Source organism: Haliotis rufescens, unplaced genomic scaffold (genome assembly GCF_023055435.1).
Source record: "Haliotis rufescens isolate VD_foot unplaced genomic scaffold, xgHalRufe1.0.p SCAF_74, whole genome shotgun sequence".
NCBI classification, from domain to species: Eukaryota; Metazoa; Mollusca; class Gastropoda; order Lepetellida; family Haliotidae; genus Haliotis; species Haliotis rufescens.
The window spans coordinates 1,648,048-1,667,070 of record NW_025964366.1 but is presented as its reverse complement, the minus strand read 5'-3'; the positions used below and the strand labels follow the sequence as shown (position 1 = coordinate 1,667,070).

General features: G+C 40.6%; 1 protein-coding gene across 1 annotated transcript; it reads left to right on the top strand.

Moving 5' to 3' along the window:
• Positions 1-2,291: 2,291 nt before the first annotated feature.
• On the top strand, positions 2,292-12,533 carry LOC124111171 (tissue factor pathway inhibitor 2-like). The gene is made up of 10 exons (XM_048388590.1): positions 2,292-2,432; positions 2,706-2,835; positions 3,403-3,497; positions 4,403-4,475; positions 4,728-4,899; positions 5,104-5,108; positions 8,945-9,070; positions 11,433-11,545; positions 11,709-11,781; positions 12,251-12,533. Exons 2-10 carry the CDS (start codon positions 2,712-2,714, stop codon positions 12,433-12,435), a joined length of 966 nt encoding a protein of 321 aa, XP_048244547.1. The 5' UTR covers positions 2,292-2,432; positions 2,706-2,711; the 3' UTR covers positions 12,436-12,533.
• Positions 12,534-19,023: the final 6,490 nt, after the last annotated feature.

Sequence of the window (19,023 nt, the reverse complement as noted above, 5' to 3'; positions counted from 1 at the left end):
CGTTGGTAGCATGAAGGCAAAAATCTAGGGGGGGGGGGGCGTTACATGAAGCAGCCAGTCAATGTGTAGTTGTTCTGTTCGCCTTACGGTCAAGCGAATGAGCGTGGAATGTCAAATAAGGTTGATAGTAGAACACAAAGAGACGACGGAAAAAAACAGGAAGCACGGGAATGGTGGCAGTGAGAAATCAAACGTGTCAGCTAAATGAGGGAGGCAATCCCGAAGTATTGATGTCTCAGATGTTTACCACTTTGGGTGAAATGGGGTTTAACGTCGCCTCCAAGATTATTGCACTTATAAAGCGACGTGTGTGTGTGTGTGTGTGTGTGTGTGTGTGTGTGTGTGTGTGTGTGTGTGTGTGTGTGTGTGTGTGTGTGTCTGTGTGTGTCTGTGTATGTGTGTGTCTGTGTATGTGTGTTGGGGCTGCTTGTACTAGTCCGGAATGATGCCGATTTATAGTGCGACCCTACTGAGATACCATGCCGAAGTTTAACATGAATATCCCACTCAGACATAGTATATACTGATTCCGAGCCGACCAGTCCTTGTTTTAGCATCTTAATGCCGAGCGCAAGGCAGGGTAACAACAAGTACCACCTTTCAACGTCTTTTGGTATGACGCGGCCGGTCGGACGCTCTACCACTAGACCAAGAAGGCGGTCCTGTTGAGACTACAGTCGACTGCTAGTATATCATAAGCATGTGTTTCTGAATCACTATGAAATAGTGATGATACCAGATGTTCGCAGAAGTGTGAGCGTATCCTGCCCCGGCGGTGGCACCCGTCACAAACACATGCAAAGGGAAGTCAATTGTTCAACTGAAAAAACAGGGGAACGTATGGTACAAGTCAAAATAGTGAATTGCATCGGACATCACGGTTGTCACGTATGCGTCAAATTTGGAAATGTCCTCCACATGTCTACCGTAAAACTTTTTGAAAGCTTTACTGAGGCCTTGAATGTTGTGACCTTGATCAAACAACTTCTGAACAAGAGTCGTATGACGCTCACGAACAACGTATGATGTTTTCAAATGGAGGATTCCCACCCACGATCATAGGATGCTGGCATGTCTAAGGGACGCAACTCTGCAAATTAATCGCAGCGTCATAGACGACCTGGCAATCCGTGGCCCCAACCTGCATGTCTGACAGTATGTGGTGAAACATTTCCTAATTATTTGAATGTATGTGATAAAACGCCATTGGACATGAATTAAAAACTTAGTATGGAATACATTTAAATGAGGTTTCTATGCGAGCCATGCTCTGCATTTACGATTTCGACCTCTTCCACTGGCCCACACCCTCAGGAAAGACACCTGCAACCGTTTTTAAAAAAAGTTGACGTAGCCAAGGGCCATTTTATGACATGAAGGCCATATATTTATAGGTTTAAAGTTGCTGTCTACTATCGACACTGCATTCCAAACCGGATTCACACAATGTTGAGAATATGCAGCTGTTATGTGCTGTCAGATTGAGAACTAACCTACGGGTTAAAAGAGAGTATACATTCATGTTTGATGGTGGCTAAAAATCAACCAAACAAGAAATGCTTACTCGACGGTGAAGTATTTTATACGGGTATAAAAGTTGTGTTTTTGGACTGAGTTTGTAGTGTTTCAGCGGCTGTTTGTAAAAATGTTTGGTCAAATTGAATTTCCAAGTTAATGCTTTCGTTTGAAAGACTGTTTAGTTACAGTCTTGAGTATAATTGCGTTATATAGACAAAACGTTATCAATTGAACTACGTAAGCACCTATTCCTCTCCCCTTTACACCTACATGTATCCCGTATGGATTTTGGGTTAGAAATGGTCACCAGAAATTGATGCTGGTCGTAATGGATCGGATATTCAGGCTCAGTGACTTCAAGAACCTTGCTCGACTTGCTCAACCTTTTTAAAAAAAATCAAATACTGTTTATTAAATTCGAATACTGTTTACGGTAGGGTTTAGTGTTTCAGTTTTGAAATTACCACTTCCCAAACTTTCATGGAACTTTTGAATCAAGGTCAGATCCCACCATCCCCCAAACACCCAGAATATGAAATATTCTGTCCCTAATTTTGGCATTTTGGGTCAAGCTCGTGGGGTTCAGATGGGAATTTACGGTTTAAGCTGTGTAGTTTTATGGCCAGTTGTGTACTGACGTGGGATTTAGTCTTTCGGTGATAAATGTCCATTTTGCAAAGCCGACATCTTTGTATGATTCATGCTGGAATTTGTATGCTGTAAAAACAGACAACATATGACACTAATGTAAAAGTGAATTTGCCATGTGACTATGTGCCTTCATACGTTTCATGTAAGTATTAGGGAAATAAAGTTACGAGATTGTTTACAAAGCCAGACAAGTCGGACAGAACAGGGGGAGTGCAACTGTCTACGTTTCCATATCCACTGAAGTAGCTTATTCACGTTTCCAGGTATGTACATGTACATGTAGAATGTTCTACGTAGAGAATTCTTCTTACATTTCAGATGATATAAATATGCAATAAATAATATTTGTGAACGACATTTCTTACAGTTGAACAAGGTGAATATAAATGAATTGCAAGGACAGATGCAGCAATGAAACATGTTAAAGTGGTATTTATACAGAAGTCATATTCCCTAAAGTTGCATGTATTTATTTCACCATTTCAAAGACTTCCAGTATCCATTACACAAACTTTAAATGTTACTTCTTCCTGTAGGTGAGGATGAGTACGATGATGCTTGTCGTGGCCTTGATCATGACCTGTGCTATACCGCATGGCCATGGTGTGGCTGACACTAATGAAACCACGTCCCAGAGAACGGCAACTTCCATGGCTTCAGCTGAAGGTGAGGATACAAGTTAGCTGGTAATATTTAGCATGTTTAGAAGTAGTTATCCTGGATGTATGTAGTTATCACAAGGGCGGTCAAGGGTTTTGTGATCCCAATATATCAACACTCGTTCTTGAGGACCGCATTTTGCATAACGGTTCGAATAACAATCATCTAATATCTGAAACCTTCAAATCAGTGGTTTGAATACCCAACAATTGTGCACTCTGGGTGTGCTATGGCCGAGCTATTTCTAAAGTCGCACACTACCACACTCACTCATACGTTGTGATGGCGATGCTAAATGTTTCTTTCTAGACGGAGCCATGTTTCGCTCGTCCTAAAAGCACACGGTGGGAGTACAGTAGTGATAATGGACAGAACGCCACATGTACATGTCGGCAGGCCGACATCTAAGAATAACTAGCCTTCATGCAACAGGGGTGCAACTGTCTTCAGAGACGTAAATGTCTATTTTTTCATCAGCGAAGCCAACCACCGTTAAATATTAATATGTTGTAAGTAGATGACCATTTTCATCACAGATGGCGTCCAGACGTACATGTACTTGATACTTTATAGGGCCTTACGTCCTGGGCTACATGAGAACAATTCGCTGTTTCTTCATCTGTCGGCGAGGTATGACGGACACCCGCTGTGATTGTTCCAGGTGTAAGGTAAGATGTAATTGATCGATCTTATTTCATGATATTGAATATTTCAAAGAGAGGAAAGCGGAAGTCACAACATGTTTGGTACAAGACTAGTACATGGATACGTATCGTCATTTTAAGGAAATTGCTTAAACAAAAGTGTACATGTAGTGCCACGTGGCTAGATGGATGGATTAGGCTCAAAGGGTGTTGGTGATACAACTGATAAGAATGGTTGGCTGTATGACAAGTTATATTACGGACCGGTGAAGATCCGGGTTAGAATAGGTATTCAGCAACCCAGGCTTGCCGTAAGAGGCGACTATGCTTGTCATACGAGGCTACGAGGCGACTAACGGGACCGGGTGGTCAGGCTCGCTGACTAGGTTGATGCATGTCATCGTTTCCCAATTCCGTAGATCGATACTCATGATATCAATCACTGGAATGTCTGGTACAGACTCGATTATTTACAGACCGCTGTCATATAGCTGGAATATTGCTGAGTGCGGCGTTAAACAACAAACAAACAAAAGTTATAGTAGAGGGAGAAAATCCCGACGTAATGAACGTATTATACGCTTACCACTTTAATGAAGCCCATGAGCACAGGGATGACGCTATAAACCAAGAACCATAATATGGGAAAACCTGGTATTGGAACCCACGATCATAGAATTCTAGCACATCTCAGGTGGCAACGATATTTAGCGATCGGGTCAACAAAAACCCATGAAATGCGTTGCAGTCAGATAATTTCATATTACCACTTGTACGCTTACATGTCTATCTCGGCCTGCACATTAGTGCTTTTGTTTTGAGTGTCTAGAATGTCGTCAGTATGTCAGTATAGAAGGAATCGAAAACAATAAAGTATGTGCGCGGAAACGTACATGTATGCGTATCTTAAAACAATTACACATTTTCAGACTAAAGTATGCCAAGCAGGTCAGCGGTGTAAAATGAATGAGGGAAATCCAGTCTGTGTTGCTGATCGCGAAGGTAAGGGGACAGTTATACTTTCGCGTCTTTCTGTTTATCAAACACAATTCATCTCAGATGTGTAATTTGAGGACGATACAGAAAACATACGAACAGAAAACAACAGCAACGACTTTTTTTTACAAGAATCTAACCCTACGAGCAACTCAGCATCTAGAAACACTTATGTCATGATTCTAATTACATAAAAGCATCTTGACGTTTAAGCTGTTTGTCATCTGAAATATGATAACCCCTATCCCGTTTACACAGTGTGCCAGTTGACAAGGGAACTTGGACCATGCAGAGCTCTCATGCCGCGATATTTCTACAACCAAGCCACCCGTCGATGCCAGCAGTTCTACTACGGTGGTTGTCAAGGAAACGGCAACAACTTCAAAACCCGTGGGGACTGTGTTGCTACGTGCAGGAGAAGGGGCGTTGTGTGAAAGCTATACTGACTTCACATCACACAGAAATGAACTTCTGAAATTAATTCATCCCACTTTGTGAAGCTGTTAATGACGATATAGCGACAAGGAAGTTTCATTAGACAGATGGATAATTGAGGAAAGAAATTAAACACTTCGAATGACGTTACGTTATTGTTGGCATTGATGTTAACTATGATAAAATGTGATTTCATAAGATGTGGTAAATAAATTTCAGCTACCATTATTTGACCAGTTTTGAATGAGCGACGACATACTGGATTTGTCTTGAAGCATTGGAGTGTTGGAGTTGTGTGATGTGTTCAATTGTTTTAGTTTACTTGGTGAACGGCACCGCATGCAATGTGGCTAGTGTCGACATTTCGGCTCTGCATGCAATGTGGTGAGTGTCTACATTTCGGCACTGCATGCAATGTCTTGAGTGTCGACATTTCGGCCCTGTTGACAAAACTCAAGTGTTGTTCGTATGCTTGAGAACCGGGTTTTCTGCTTAATGTCCGATAAGTTAGAGTTTACGTCACTACCAGGATATAGTCTTAAAAAATTAGACATGATGGATCATACACTTACTTCATACATGTCTGTGGCCCGCAAATCCTAAGGGGTTGAGTGTTAAGCCCAGGTTAAAGCTATTGCTAATTGCCCCACAATCGGACCTTTTACATACGCACTAATTCGTGACAAAGAGAAAAGGTGCATAAAACTTACACAACATTTAATCATCAATTCAGACGAATGGTAAAAGTGCCAATATCAAAATCCTGCTTAAGAGTGAGTGAGTGAGTTGGGTTTAACGCCGTTTTTCCTGCTTGGGAAGATGATCAAAGCCTTAATCTCATGTTTGTCCAAGGTCTGGGCCTCATTGTAGCCGGGAGTGGTTCGTTATACAAACTAGTCAAATGGTAAGTGCATTTGTTTGTCACACCAAAGGCCCAAATCCCACTCCCCTCATGAGTACACTCTGAGAAACCCATTTCTGGTGTCCCCGCCATGATATTGTCAGAATATTGCCAAAAGCGGCTGCGTAAAGCAATATTCACTCATCCATATTTTCGCTGAAGAAAAACACATTTACATGAGGGCACTACATAAAGTGAAATTTTGATGGCGCGGTCAACATTTTTTTATAGTTCTCTCCGTGTCACAATACAAACGAGATACGTTTAGTTCCCCAACTAAACTATACATTTACCTTGCTCTTCATTCCATCAATAGATTGACGATAAATGGTCACCTTGTCACAAAACAATGATCGGCTTTCAACAGTATCTCATATATATCACGGCGTGTCAGTTTACCGATGGAGGGAATACAGTCAAAGACGTTTACGATGAATGGCTTTTTAATGGCACACCCTAATCAAATTATCGTACGCACGGCCAATGGTTCTTAGGATCGGGTAAAGGTACAGAAGCAATTTTCACAGCCATAATAAATGACGCTAAATCACTATATACGTTACTTTAAAAGATTGTTTTGAAAAGACAAGTTTTCGGATGTGAACCACAAACCCATATATATCTTAGCTCACCTGACTGAAAACTGAGTTCATGTCACGACCTGGCTTCTGTCGTCGTCCATGGTTTCGTCTTATAAACATCACTACACCAATGAAGCTGAAATTTCACATATTTTTTAACACCAATGATGAGACTTAAATCCGAGTTTAAAATCTTTAATCTATTTTTGGTCATTATTCATACATTCATCCATATGTAATGAAATTTGGTAATACTATGTAGTAGTGGATAACCATCTGATGTTCTCCGTGTTAACGTCCAGCAAGCTCATTTGATGGTCAGCCCTCCTTCTATATGATTGCCGTGGTCGTCTTTACAGACGGCGTTATGAACGTTCTGAGGCTGCAGATGTAGTCGTGCATAATCATTCTGTTGGTGGTTCCATAATGATTTGCGGAGGCATTTCTTCGGTAGAATCTCAACCCACAATGCTACAGAGATGATATTAGCTATAGACAATGCTAACCCATACTGTGAAAATATGGTAAATGTTTTTTTCATTCGATAACAAAGGATACACAGGATGAATTGGCATGCTTGCACTCCTGACTTTAGTCTATGAGTATGAGGCCATTATGGACCAAAGGGATTAAATTCAAGGACGGTTACACAATACCCTGACTCTACAATGCATAAAGTGCGACAAGGGGTTGTGTGAACAAGATACTCTTTGATATGCTCAAATCACTAGACTCTATGCTTACAATTTTCGCGAACACCTGGTGTCATCACTTATTTTCAACGATCCATTCATACAGTTGTCACAACCATGTTGCCTTTCACGCCCAATGGAATATTTTTGACAGATAATCGACACTTTGACGTTTGATATAACCCCTATTGACTGTATCGCTTTTGTATTGAATTTGGATTGAGAAAGAGCGTATGGTTTTACTCCGCTTTTACCAGCATTCCAGCAATATCACAGCGGAGGACACAGCACACTTTCAGACATAATGTCTGAGTGTATTTTTATTATTGTCAATTGTTTTTAGTTTCAGTCCCATATTATATAGGTGACCTTCAACAGTTACACCGTGTGTATAATTTGAAGAATTTTATATTTGTGATCCTACGCAAATACATAATATTAAAGCATTAAATAACATGTGAACGCCCCTTATTATTTATTAATGTTTACATCATAGCCAGAAGCAAAGGAAAGTACTTGTAATTCAGTTAATACGGAACATGCAAATCCATTACAGAGCGCTTTTAATGCTGACTCACTCACTAAACCCGGATTTCAGGACCTATAAGATAGCGGATATGCTTATCCTGTTCCCAAACGGTATCTTGGTTGTGCTGGATCAGGTCGTGTAAGTATTGTTTTACTTGTACAAGAGATAACAGGTTTACATTGTTATACAGGTGGAAGCATGTCCTTTTGTGCCGCATTCATTAATATTCAAGTGAGTCAACTCTGCCCTTTAAATAATGCCCTATGACAAATAGTAGTTAAGAGCTTCAGCAACGAACCACGCACTCAGGAAATGATGACCAACAATGACCACTCAATCGCCATTCGTCGGCCCCTGTGACACGTTCTGAGAAACCATACATTCTTCCTTCCTACGGTTAAGAGACTAGTATGGTGCGCGTAACGTTGGCGAACAGTAGGTGCAAGGTGAGGTGAGGTGAAATGGGGTTTAACTTAAATAGCGACGTGCATCCACGTGTGTGTGTGTGTGTGTGTGTGTGTGTGTGTGTGTGTGTGTGTGTGTGTGTGTGTGTGTGTGGCTGCTTGTACTAAGTCCGGACCGATGCCGATTTATAGTGTTAGCACACTGAGGTACCATGCCACAGTTTTACATGAATATCCCACTCATACACACTATACTGACACCGAGCCGACCAGTCCTTGTTTTAGCCCCTTAATGCCGAGCGCCAGACAGGGTTACAACACTAATCATATTTTAGCGTCTTTATGGTAGCTCCGGGCGGATGCTCTACCACTAGACCACGGAGTCGGTAGGCAAGTTGAAAAGTTCTCGTGTAGATATATGTATGTACATACCAAGCTGGTAAGTTATTAGCTTTTCTTTTCCGGAACTCAAAAACTATACAAATATGTTAAGTTTGATGTAGTGTTATATGCGAATATATTAAAATGGCGATTGCTTGGTTATTGTTTGACGAATGTCTCTTTAAACCGACAGTACATTTTGAATAACAACTGATGATCCGTAATTTGTCAGATGAACAATTGACAGTTGACTTGACTTTGCATGTGTTTGTGATGGGTGTCACCCGTGGAGCAGGATACGCTCGCCTCTTCGCGAACACATTTTATTGGTGATTCATGGACACATGCTGCAGCTGATATGTCGGAATCGTACAATCGCCTCTGCTTTTGGCAGAGATTTGTTATAAATATGGAAAGGGGTTTGTCGCTTTTTAACCAAATGGTTTAATGGTATTTGCCAAAATAAACCGAATTCAAGTTTATCTGATCATAAAATGTAGATCTGAAACTTCGTATATTGATCGGAATTCGACTCAATTTGTTTCCTTTCAGAATCCGGCAGAATGAATATCCAACCGTTTATATTCGTGATAATTCTGACATGCGCAGTAGTGTGCGTGACGGGTGATGACAAGAAGGAAGGAACCACAACGGCACCGGTCACAAAAGGGAAACCAGGTACAGACTGCACACAATAGCCTCGCCTTTATCACTTTGATACTACCTAAGTGCATGTACGTAACATGGCACATATTATTCATACTAGTCGAGGCGCAGGCATGTTAGAACTGTCAACTGTAATCTGTATGTCAGTGTGTATAAGCAAATATTCACAGAGATTATGGTACACGTTACTTGTCAGACACATGAGGCTGCATATTTCGGAGTTTTCCTTCTCTCGCCAGCCCTGAATTTATATTCCGACGTGAAATATCAAAACGTTTTCCTATCTGAATTTTCCCCGCGGCTTTGGAAATTTGTGCCCGGATGTGATGAAAAAAAATTCAACTTACATAGCACACTCATATAAAAAAAGCCCAGGTCAGATTAATCTTTCTGTAGCAATATGTATTAAGAATTCCTTTCTAAAGCAAAGCGATTCGATCGACGTCATAAATTGATTTGAATACTGGTAGCAAGTGTTTTAAGACTTAAATTGTCATGGATAAATTACACAATTAGTAAAAAACAGCTGGTCTTTCTCACCTTTTTAGTTTTTTAAATGTTATTTCGCTCACCAGCTCTTTTGCTGGTAGAGGTTGAGATGACAAAAAACGTAAAAACATATTGTGGCCTTATTATGATGTCGAGCGTCATACCCTAGCTACTTTGGCCTTTTGAGCAAATGTCTTTGATATGGCGAAAGGAAGTTACCTGTTAAAGATGTCATATATCTGCCGCGTGAGTCCAAACAATATAAGGCAAATTTATAAAGCAAGTCAAATATCAAACGTTTGTTTGTTCGTCATCATTTGCGAAGTCGGATACATGTGCCATTTTTTGAGAACCTCTATTACCCCGAAGGTTAAAGCTGTCGAATGTATTCTATTGACTTCATCTGAATGACAACCTTTTTCTTTGATCTTTATGCTTTTAAGTGGTCAACTCTATAATGAATTTGACATTTACAAACGATATCGATGACCTTATAGCTGGACAAGTTCAAATAGAGTCGTAAGGTTTCGAGCGATTGAGGTTCTTTGGCATTCCAAGGCACATTGGAACAAATTTATGAAAGATTTATAAAAAAAATTACATAAATGTTCTCTGGACATGCCAGATTAAACTCCTTAAGTAGTATAGAAGATGGGGATACTGTGCCACCAATCCGTGAACCAGGTCCAGCCCCTGACAAAGCTTCCATGTTTGTCTTAAACTATATCAATTATGTGATGTCAATCACTGAACTGTCATGATTGGCGTCAATATTTATCAAAATGCCATCCTATATCGAGGAAACAATTTATTCTTAATCTCCCACCAGTGCTCTGGGTTTGGTAAGGAATGCTTGGCGTGCTTGTTGTCTTCCCTGTTCTATGATCTTTTTAAACAATGCGGTCCACGTGATCCACATAAACTGATATCATGATGCGGCAAGCAATTCGCTGTGCAGAGTTGCGTTCCTTGGACACGCCAGAAACCTATGATTGTGGGTTCGAGTCCCGGCTCGCCCCGATTATGTTTCTAGGTTTGTCAGCACCATACCCGTTCTCGTGGGTTTCACCGAAGTGGTAAACGTCTAAGACCTGCATTACTTCGGGCTTTCCTCCCACATGAGTGAGTGAGTGAGTGAGTATGATTTTACGCCGCTTTTAGCAATATTCCAGCAATATCACGGCGGGGGACACCAGGAATGGGCTTCACACATTGTACCCATGTCGGGAATCGAACCCGGGTTTCGGCGTGACGAGCGAACGCTTTAACCACTAGGTTACCCGACCGCCACTCCTCCCACATGAAGCTGACACGCCGTGATATAACTGGAATACTGTTAAAAGCGGCGTTTAAACCAACTCACTCACTCACTCACTCATGACGCGGCAAGACGCTAACCCTTACACAACAATTATGAGGTGCCACATGCTATCATTTGAAAATACATATTACTAAGTTGTTATTCTTTAAGTAAGTTTGGTAAGTACTTACCAAATTGTAATGAAAATATTTCCTCATGCGCATACCATTATTTCGGAAACATTTATATTTTACATTTTTGCTAAGTTCTACGTTCATTTCCTAGGAGACCAGACTGAATGTTCTTTTTTTTGTTTTTCACACTTGTAAAGAACCAATTGATATCCATGATAAGATATAACCCTTGCGGTAAGGAAAAATGTCTCGAAGCAGCACTCAAATATTGATGGTTCTTCACGCCGATGACCTGGGTTCGATTCGCAACATGAATGCAATGTGTGAAGCTCATTTCTAGTGTCCCCAGCCATACTGAATCACTTATTAGAAGAGGTATTTGTATTTGTCCCACTCGTTTTTATTGAATTGTTTATGTCACTCCTTGACATTAAAGAAATGCATATTACAGCTCCGCCAAGATACAAGCCAGACACCCGTCCTCAGCTCTTCAACTGCTACTATCTCTGCCAGACCGGGATGGGGAGCCTGTACTGCAGGTGCCCGCAGAGGGTTACATGCAAGGTGCTGTACACTTGTTAAACATCGACATCACATTTTGCCGTTATGTGAAAGCCTATTTTGGGCGTCATGAAATTGTTACATCTTATGTACTTGGGGTTAAAGCAGTTTCATATTTTTCCCTGTACCCATATGTATTTTGTATATAGAATCACTTACGTTCCAGACAAAGATATGTTCTGATGGCTACGTATGCATTGAGGTATACGGACATGCCCGCTGTGTGCCGGATACATCAGGTGCGTGAATGTGTCGCTTTCTACCTTTCTGTGTTTAAAGTTGCTGCAAATCTTGCAGATTTTTTGTCCCCTTAATCGAGCCAGGATCCGCTGTTCCGCGATAATAACCCTTTACCTGTAAGTACCATAGCCGGGTTCCTCGGATTTCATCAAAGTAATAACTGACATTAACATTTCCGTGTCAGCCATGCATATGTCATATATCACTGCTGCATGCAATTAATGGCGCTGTTATGTTAAGTTTATTCAAATCCTGTTGTCAAACGCTCAACGTTAACACTTGTGTTGACAAGGCACTCACCAGCTACAATACAATCACATCCTGAAAGTGCTTTACAAGAGCTGATGGTATTTTTAACGTGAACTGGTTTTCGTGTTTTCCAGTGCATACTTACGATATGGTTCCGTCCTTGACGTGACACCGTACATTGCAATTATTGTGCTATATTCTATGTTTGTGTTATTACAGTGTGTAGGCTCCCTAAAGTTAGCGGACACTGCAAGGCTTACATGCCCCGGTACTACTACAACTCCTATTCCCGGAGATGTGAGAGATTCATCTACGGCGGATGCGGTGGAAACGGAAACAACTTCAAGACACTCGACGAGTGTTACCGACGCTGCGGAATCCGGTACAGAGGGGATGCCTATTGATAGAAACGGATTGGAGTCGATATTCCCTTTACGTAGCAAGGCATGCATATGAATGTAGCTGCAATTTGTAAACAATGAAATAAATATCATTTAACATTTTTGCTTTTTCTTCAAACAATACGAATGTATTGAGTTTTCCCTATCGTTTTCACACAATGGTTGACAATTACAGTCCTTAAAGTCTCTAAGTTGACTTGGTAGACTAGCTGCATGGTACGCGCTCATTCGGCCATCGATTTTGGTTTATGTCAATGCAGGGATATCGATCTTCCTTTAAGGAAACCGTGCTAATGACGTTGTAGGTTTTACAGCTCAGTTCCACATTGGCTGCAAATCATAAAATATTTCAATAATGAACATACCAGTCTCCTTATTCTTGGCACACCAGCGATGTAACAGGTCGATCCGTAGCTTCCAGTAGTGACATGAAGAAAACTGATATCAAATCAGTGGATGAGCGTATAACCGTAGCTAAAGTGACAGTTGTTCTCATGGACGATGCAAGTGGACAAATTATGTTACACACTAGCTGTCCGTTAGGCTCGTGGGCCCAGCATGCCAAAGGCCCGGTTCGATTCCCCACGTGATACAATGTGTGAAACTCATTTCTGGTGTCCCCCGCCGTGATATTGCTGGAATATTGCTAAAAGCGGCGTAAGACCACACTCACTCCCTGTCATGCTGACATTTTCGAGGTGTGGCTATAGGATTCATATCCAAGCATCTGTTTACGAGGGCGGAGAAGCCCTGTCCTGAACAACTGTACACTAATGATGTGTATATGAACGATTTAGAACATGAACCGCCATGTCGCAACACATGTAACAATAAAGCGTCATTGCTGGGTAAAAAACAGGCTTGATTATCAGGAACAGAATCCCTTTGGCGTAAGGGCAAATTAGCTGTACAAATTATGTGAATGGACCACTGACAAATTAGTGATGACACCCGAGGCATCGACACCTTCAGCTGTGTTAAACATAATCCTCATGCCCCGAGGTAGACGTCTGTCCTCGCGTTATTAACGTCAGTGCCTGTGGCGGATTCATAGTCGCATCGCTGTCACGGAGAAAGGACAGCATTTAAACAAAATGAAAATACATACATGTATTACTGTGTCTAAGTGACTTCCGGTTGACCCTGACGGATGACAATGGAACAGACAGTATGACGCATGTTGCACGTTTCATTCTTGCCTGCATTACATATTAACATGGGAAGTACGTCATCGACCTTTCTGTAGTCACGCGCTATTATATGCCAGAAAGAACCACTGTCGTTGATACATTCACAAACTGCTATAGTTTATTGTGTTTTCATTTCTGATAACGGATGATTCACGTGTATGATACACTTTTATGTATTGTTTTGTTTTGAATAAATATTGAGGTTCTTAATTTTATACAAAAACGGTCGTTGTCAGTGTGTATTCTGAATGGTCCTGTTTCCATTACACCGCGTCTGTGGTCTAGTGGTAGAGCGCCTGCCCGGAGAGCGAAAGGTCGGGGTTCGATCCCCGGCCGCGTTATACCAAAAGACATAAAAATATGGTACTTGTTGTTACCCTGTCTAGGCATTAAGGGGCTAAAACAAGGTCTGGTCGACTCGGAGCCAGTATACTGTGTCTGGGTGGGGTATTCAATGTTAAAACTTCAGCGTGGTATCTCAGTGGTCTAGCACTATCAAATCGGCATTAGTCCGGACTAGAAAAAGCATAAGCACACACACACACACACACACACACGCACGCACGCACGCACGCACGCACGCACGCACGCACGCACACACACACGTCGCTATATACGTGCAACAACCTTGAACGCGACGTCAAACCCCATGTCATCTCACCTCAACTGTTTCCATTACTGTGCCTAGGTACTGAGAAAAGCGCCCAGGAAATAGTGTTATGGGCGGTGTAATGTATTGTTGAACAATGATTGTAACTGTATTAGGGTGTTTCTGTTGAGATTCAGAAGCTCATTGCATCGTATTGGGACAATAATTAGTTGTCAGGAACGTAGTACTATTTCATGTAAGCAGTGGTGAGGAATTATATTTAAATGCTCTAATTACCTGTAAACTTTCGAAAAAGCTTGGAAGGATGTCAAGCGTTAGGGAGACATTTGGGATATACTGTCATGTTCTAGTGACACTGGACTTGTCAAGCACTGTGTGGAAAATGCTGGAAGCTAGTTAGACTACATAAGTGGAGAGAGCGTGTGCCTGTCTCATCTCATATTTCATCTCATATTTCATCTCTCATTACATCAAGACCAGCTTTTGTGTGAAGATCACTTACCACCTCGGATTCCCAGCCTTGGCCTCGGAAGCGTAATCACTGTTGTGGATCGGTGAATATTATTATCATAAAATTTGTTTTGTATGTCATACTGCCATTGATTATTGTACTACCACTCTATTGCATACTGCTATTGTAAATTGTAAATGCTGTGCAGGAAACTGTATTGATTTGAAAACCTAGTTCATTTTGTGAAACAATTGTTTATTGTATACCATTTGTTGTTAATTTGTTGGTTTTTACACTAAATTGTTTTACGTTCAGATTTATCTGCTAACATATTGTTTCAATTTGGGAATCGACACACAACAATAGAAATTGAGTCTAGTGGTTTATAGGAAAACAATGTGATGTGCAGGGCTGTGTCGCTTAGGGGGGCTGGGTAGCCTTGTGGTTAAAGCATTCAATCGTCACGCCGAAGGCCCTGGTTCGATTTCGCACATGGTTTGTTTGTTTGCTTTTGGGATATGGTGACATGCATCAACGAAGTCAGCAAGCCTGACCGACCGATCCCGTTAGTCGCCTCCTACGACAAGCATAGTCGCCTTTTATGGCAAGCATAGGTTGCTGAAGACCTATTCTAACCCGGACCTTCACGGGTCGCACATGGTCACATTGTGGGAAGCCCATTGCGGGTGTGCCCCACCGTGATCTGGCTTGACTATTGATAAATGCTCATCGACTCACTGATACATGCCGCTTTTCGTGAGTTGGAATCTCATCTATTAGTATCCTTAGTATGTGCAATGGACAGGTTTATGATGCTTATATTATTCGTCGATACTGAAGTTTCTTTCTGATACCTGATGTCGTCACTGGTTTCCAGAGATCCATATATTTTTTTATATAGATATTTGGTCTTTTACGCCTAATGGAATCTTTTTCTGCACATAATCGAGAAATGGGCTTCACACATTGTACCCATGTGGGGAATCGAATCAGGACTCTCGGCGTGACGAGCAAACGCTTTAACCACTTGGCTTTCCCACCACCCCACGTCCTGTAAATCATTGTCAATGACAAATGAAAAAAAATATTTGATGAATAAACACTTGACCGTTAACATAATCGGCAAACCTAATTATTTCATTGACGAGTACTCTACAAAGGTCTTCAATGTGATTGTTGTTTATGAGGTGTTGTTTGAAGTCGCACTTCCTGCTCGAGGGAAATGTTCAACGTCCTGTCGTCAGTAATTCTGTCTTATAAATGTCGAGCGATACAAACACTAAGGAAAGAAACAACTGTCTCAAGGGAAAACATTCCAACTCCAGATAGTTGCGTGAAAATCGTGGTCAGGTAAGAAATACTGCAGAAATTCCAGTGTGCAGATATGTTCATGCCCTCTCTACTCGATTTATACTGGTAAATGCACTACACTGTTATTCAAAACAGAAAATACCTTGAGTTGGTTTTAAAAACAATAGTTTGTAAGTTGACACAAACTAATCTTTATAAAGGCGTGAAGACGTTACAGACGGACCACACATGGCATATAACAGTTGAACAAAATATACCTGCATGATTTTTATCAATGACACAAAATCGGTATAAAACAATTCGTCAATGAACCATTTCGTCCATGCGCATAAAAAAAAACGTCGGTCAAGCACCTTCAATGTGATTGTTTTGTGTGAAATTCTTTGCAAAGAAACTGATCAAGTCACGTAGAAGTAGAAGCAGTGGTATCCATGATGCATTTACAAAAAGTGGCCTCACCTCCCCACCTATGCTTGTGACGATCCATATATATTTGACAGGCAGTTGGCCTTTGTGGACGGAGGACACGTGCTCAATATATACAGTTGGTGTACAAGATACCGTTACAGGTGACAACGCACCTTTCACCCCCTCAAACATTTGGACCCTGACAGGCTTTAATATTTCACTGGCTCACTGATCTCCCCATTTGCGTGCATCAGTAGTATGCCAGGTGCCATTCATGGCATCGCTAGCGGATGAAAAAGTTATTACGTTATTATAGAAAAAGTACATACGTCCTATTTTAAAAATTATCTTTGTATCGGAAAATATGCCTCTAATAAAGCTATTCTTGGTGAAACTGGGCGATTAAATATGTTCGTGTTTGGCAAAATAAGGGTACTTAAATACTGGTTGAGATTGCTACGTATGGACCCATGTCGATATCCAAAACAATGTTACAATCTACTTAAACAGTTAGATGATAATGATAAACACACCTGCAGCTGGGTGTCTGATGTAAGATATATTTTGTTTTCTTCAGGCTTCTCATTTGTATGGATCTCTCAACATTCGATTGATATGTATTCACAAGAGTTGCATGACTCTTTTTCTTCATCAAAATATCTGTCATATTATGCAAATTTGAAATCACTTTTACAGCCAGAATTTTACATCAATAATCTCACGAATAAATCACTCAAGAGAGCATATTGTAAATTCAGAATATCGCTACACGGTTTTAAGATTAACATGCTACGAAAGTCAAAACATACAAATGAAGACTTGAGTCTTTATCTATATACCCACTGTAAAGGGAGGCAATTAGAGGATGAATTTCATGTTTTGTTTATATGTTCAAAATATTCTTCTGTCAGAAACCACTATTTGCCTTGGTTATCCAATGTCCATCATTATAATCACAGTTTATGTAATCTACTCAACTCCAAAAATATCAACATTGTAAAGGCTTTGTCCTTATACTTAAATCATGTATTTAATGTGAAATAAGACTACCTGTATCTATTTTCCTGACACAACGTGACGCAATTATTGTAATTGTAATTGTACTCTAGGCCACATGGCCCAAAATATTGAATAAAGAATCTTGAAATCTTGAATCTTGAAAAAGTTATTTTACCAGCAACCATGTCTACACTGACCTTGCATTGATGTAGTATGATGTATATCCGATGACGTGATAGGACCCCCAGGCTTCGTGTCTCCAACAAGCTGATGTTATATCACTGATACATGCATTGGACCAATGCATTAATGTTTGGTGTCTTGTATAATCATGCAATAGGTATTAACAATGACATAAGCAATTAGGCCAGATCTTGATTGAAGAGATAAATACATTATGTGTGTTCAGATTTTATCGAGTTTTCGATATGGAAAGTTTTATTTGGAAATTTTGGAGCTTTAAATGTTAAAATGTCCGGGTATGGAGTTGGCATGATGTGAAAAAAATCCAACTTAATCGCAGTTGTTCTGATAAATATTGATCAATTAATATTTGATAAAGCCAAGACAAATGACACATTTGTAAAAAAAAGTTTGAGTGAGTGAGTTGGGTTTGACGCCGCATAGTATTCTACTTACATCACGGCGTATCAGCTTCATGTGGGAGGAAAGCCCGAAGTGATGCCCGTCTCAGACGCTTAACACGTTGGTGAAATCCACGAGCACGGGTATGGTGCTGATAAACCTGGATACAAACTTAGCACTCAGACCGAACCGGGATTCGCACCCACAGTCATATGTTTCTGGCGTGCCCAAGGGACGCAACTCTGCAGAACGAATTGCAGCTCAAAATATTAATAAGATACCTATAAAGAAGGGTCGTCATACACAGAGACTAGTCTGAAAGCATACACTCCCATTTGTTTTGTTTTACATCTTATGAATAAGCAAACGAAACTCAGCGAAGCATGACATAGCCAGGCTTATGATAGAGACCTTTACACCCAGTCTGTTCGCTGTGATGTTGGTTGTTAAACTATTCAACCAATCATTAAAATGACAAGGCAAGACAGATATGAATGATGGATGTGTTTACCTATGCTGTTGAAGTAAACATGGCATTGTACTTGTATCGAAAGGTCAAACGGTCAAAGGAATAATCCATGCACAGATATATTGGTAGTGATATATACATACAAACTTGGAGTATATTTATTCTTTTAGTGTAGGCACTTCAGACCATAAATAACGATAATATAGGTAAGTGTTCATTGAAGATGTAGGGTATCAAGTGAAGTCAAACAATACAGACCAATAACGCCACACCTTTTCCTCCAATATGTTTTACTGACATATGCTGAGAGCGGTGTTAAACAACAAACAAACATATTCATACGCGTTGAACTTAATTTCCGCATGACGTAATCACGCTGAAGGGGATAATATTTTTTGTAATTATATAAAATTATATAAGCATGATTCCATAATTGCCTGTTTCAAATTAATAGTACATGAATATGATCAATTTAAATCATCTCAATCAGCATTCCCCAGTGAGTGCTAAAAGGGTGTGTTTAAATATCTGATCCAGGTTATATGGCCTATGGAAAAGAGAGGGAGCA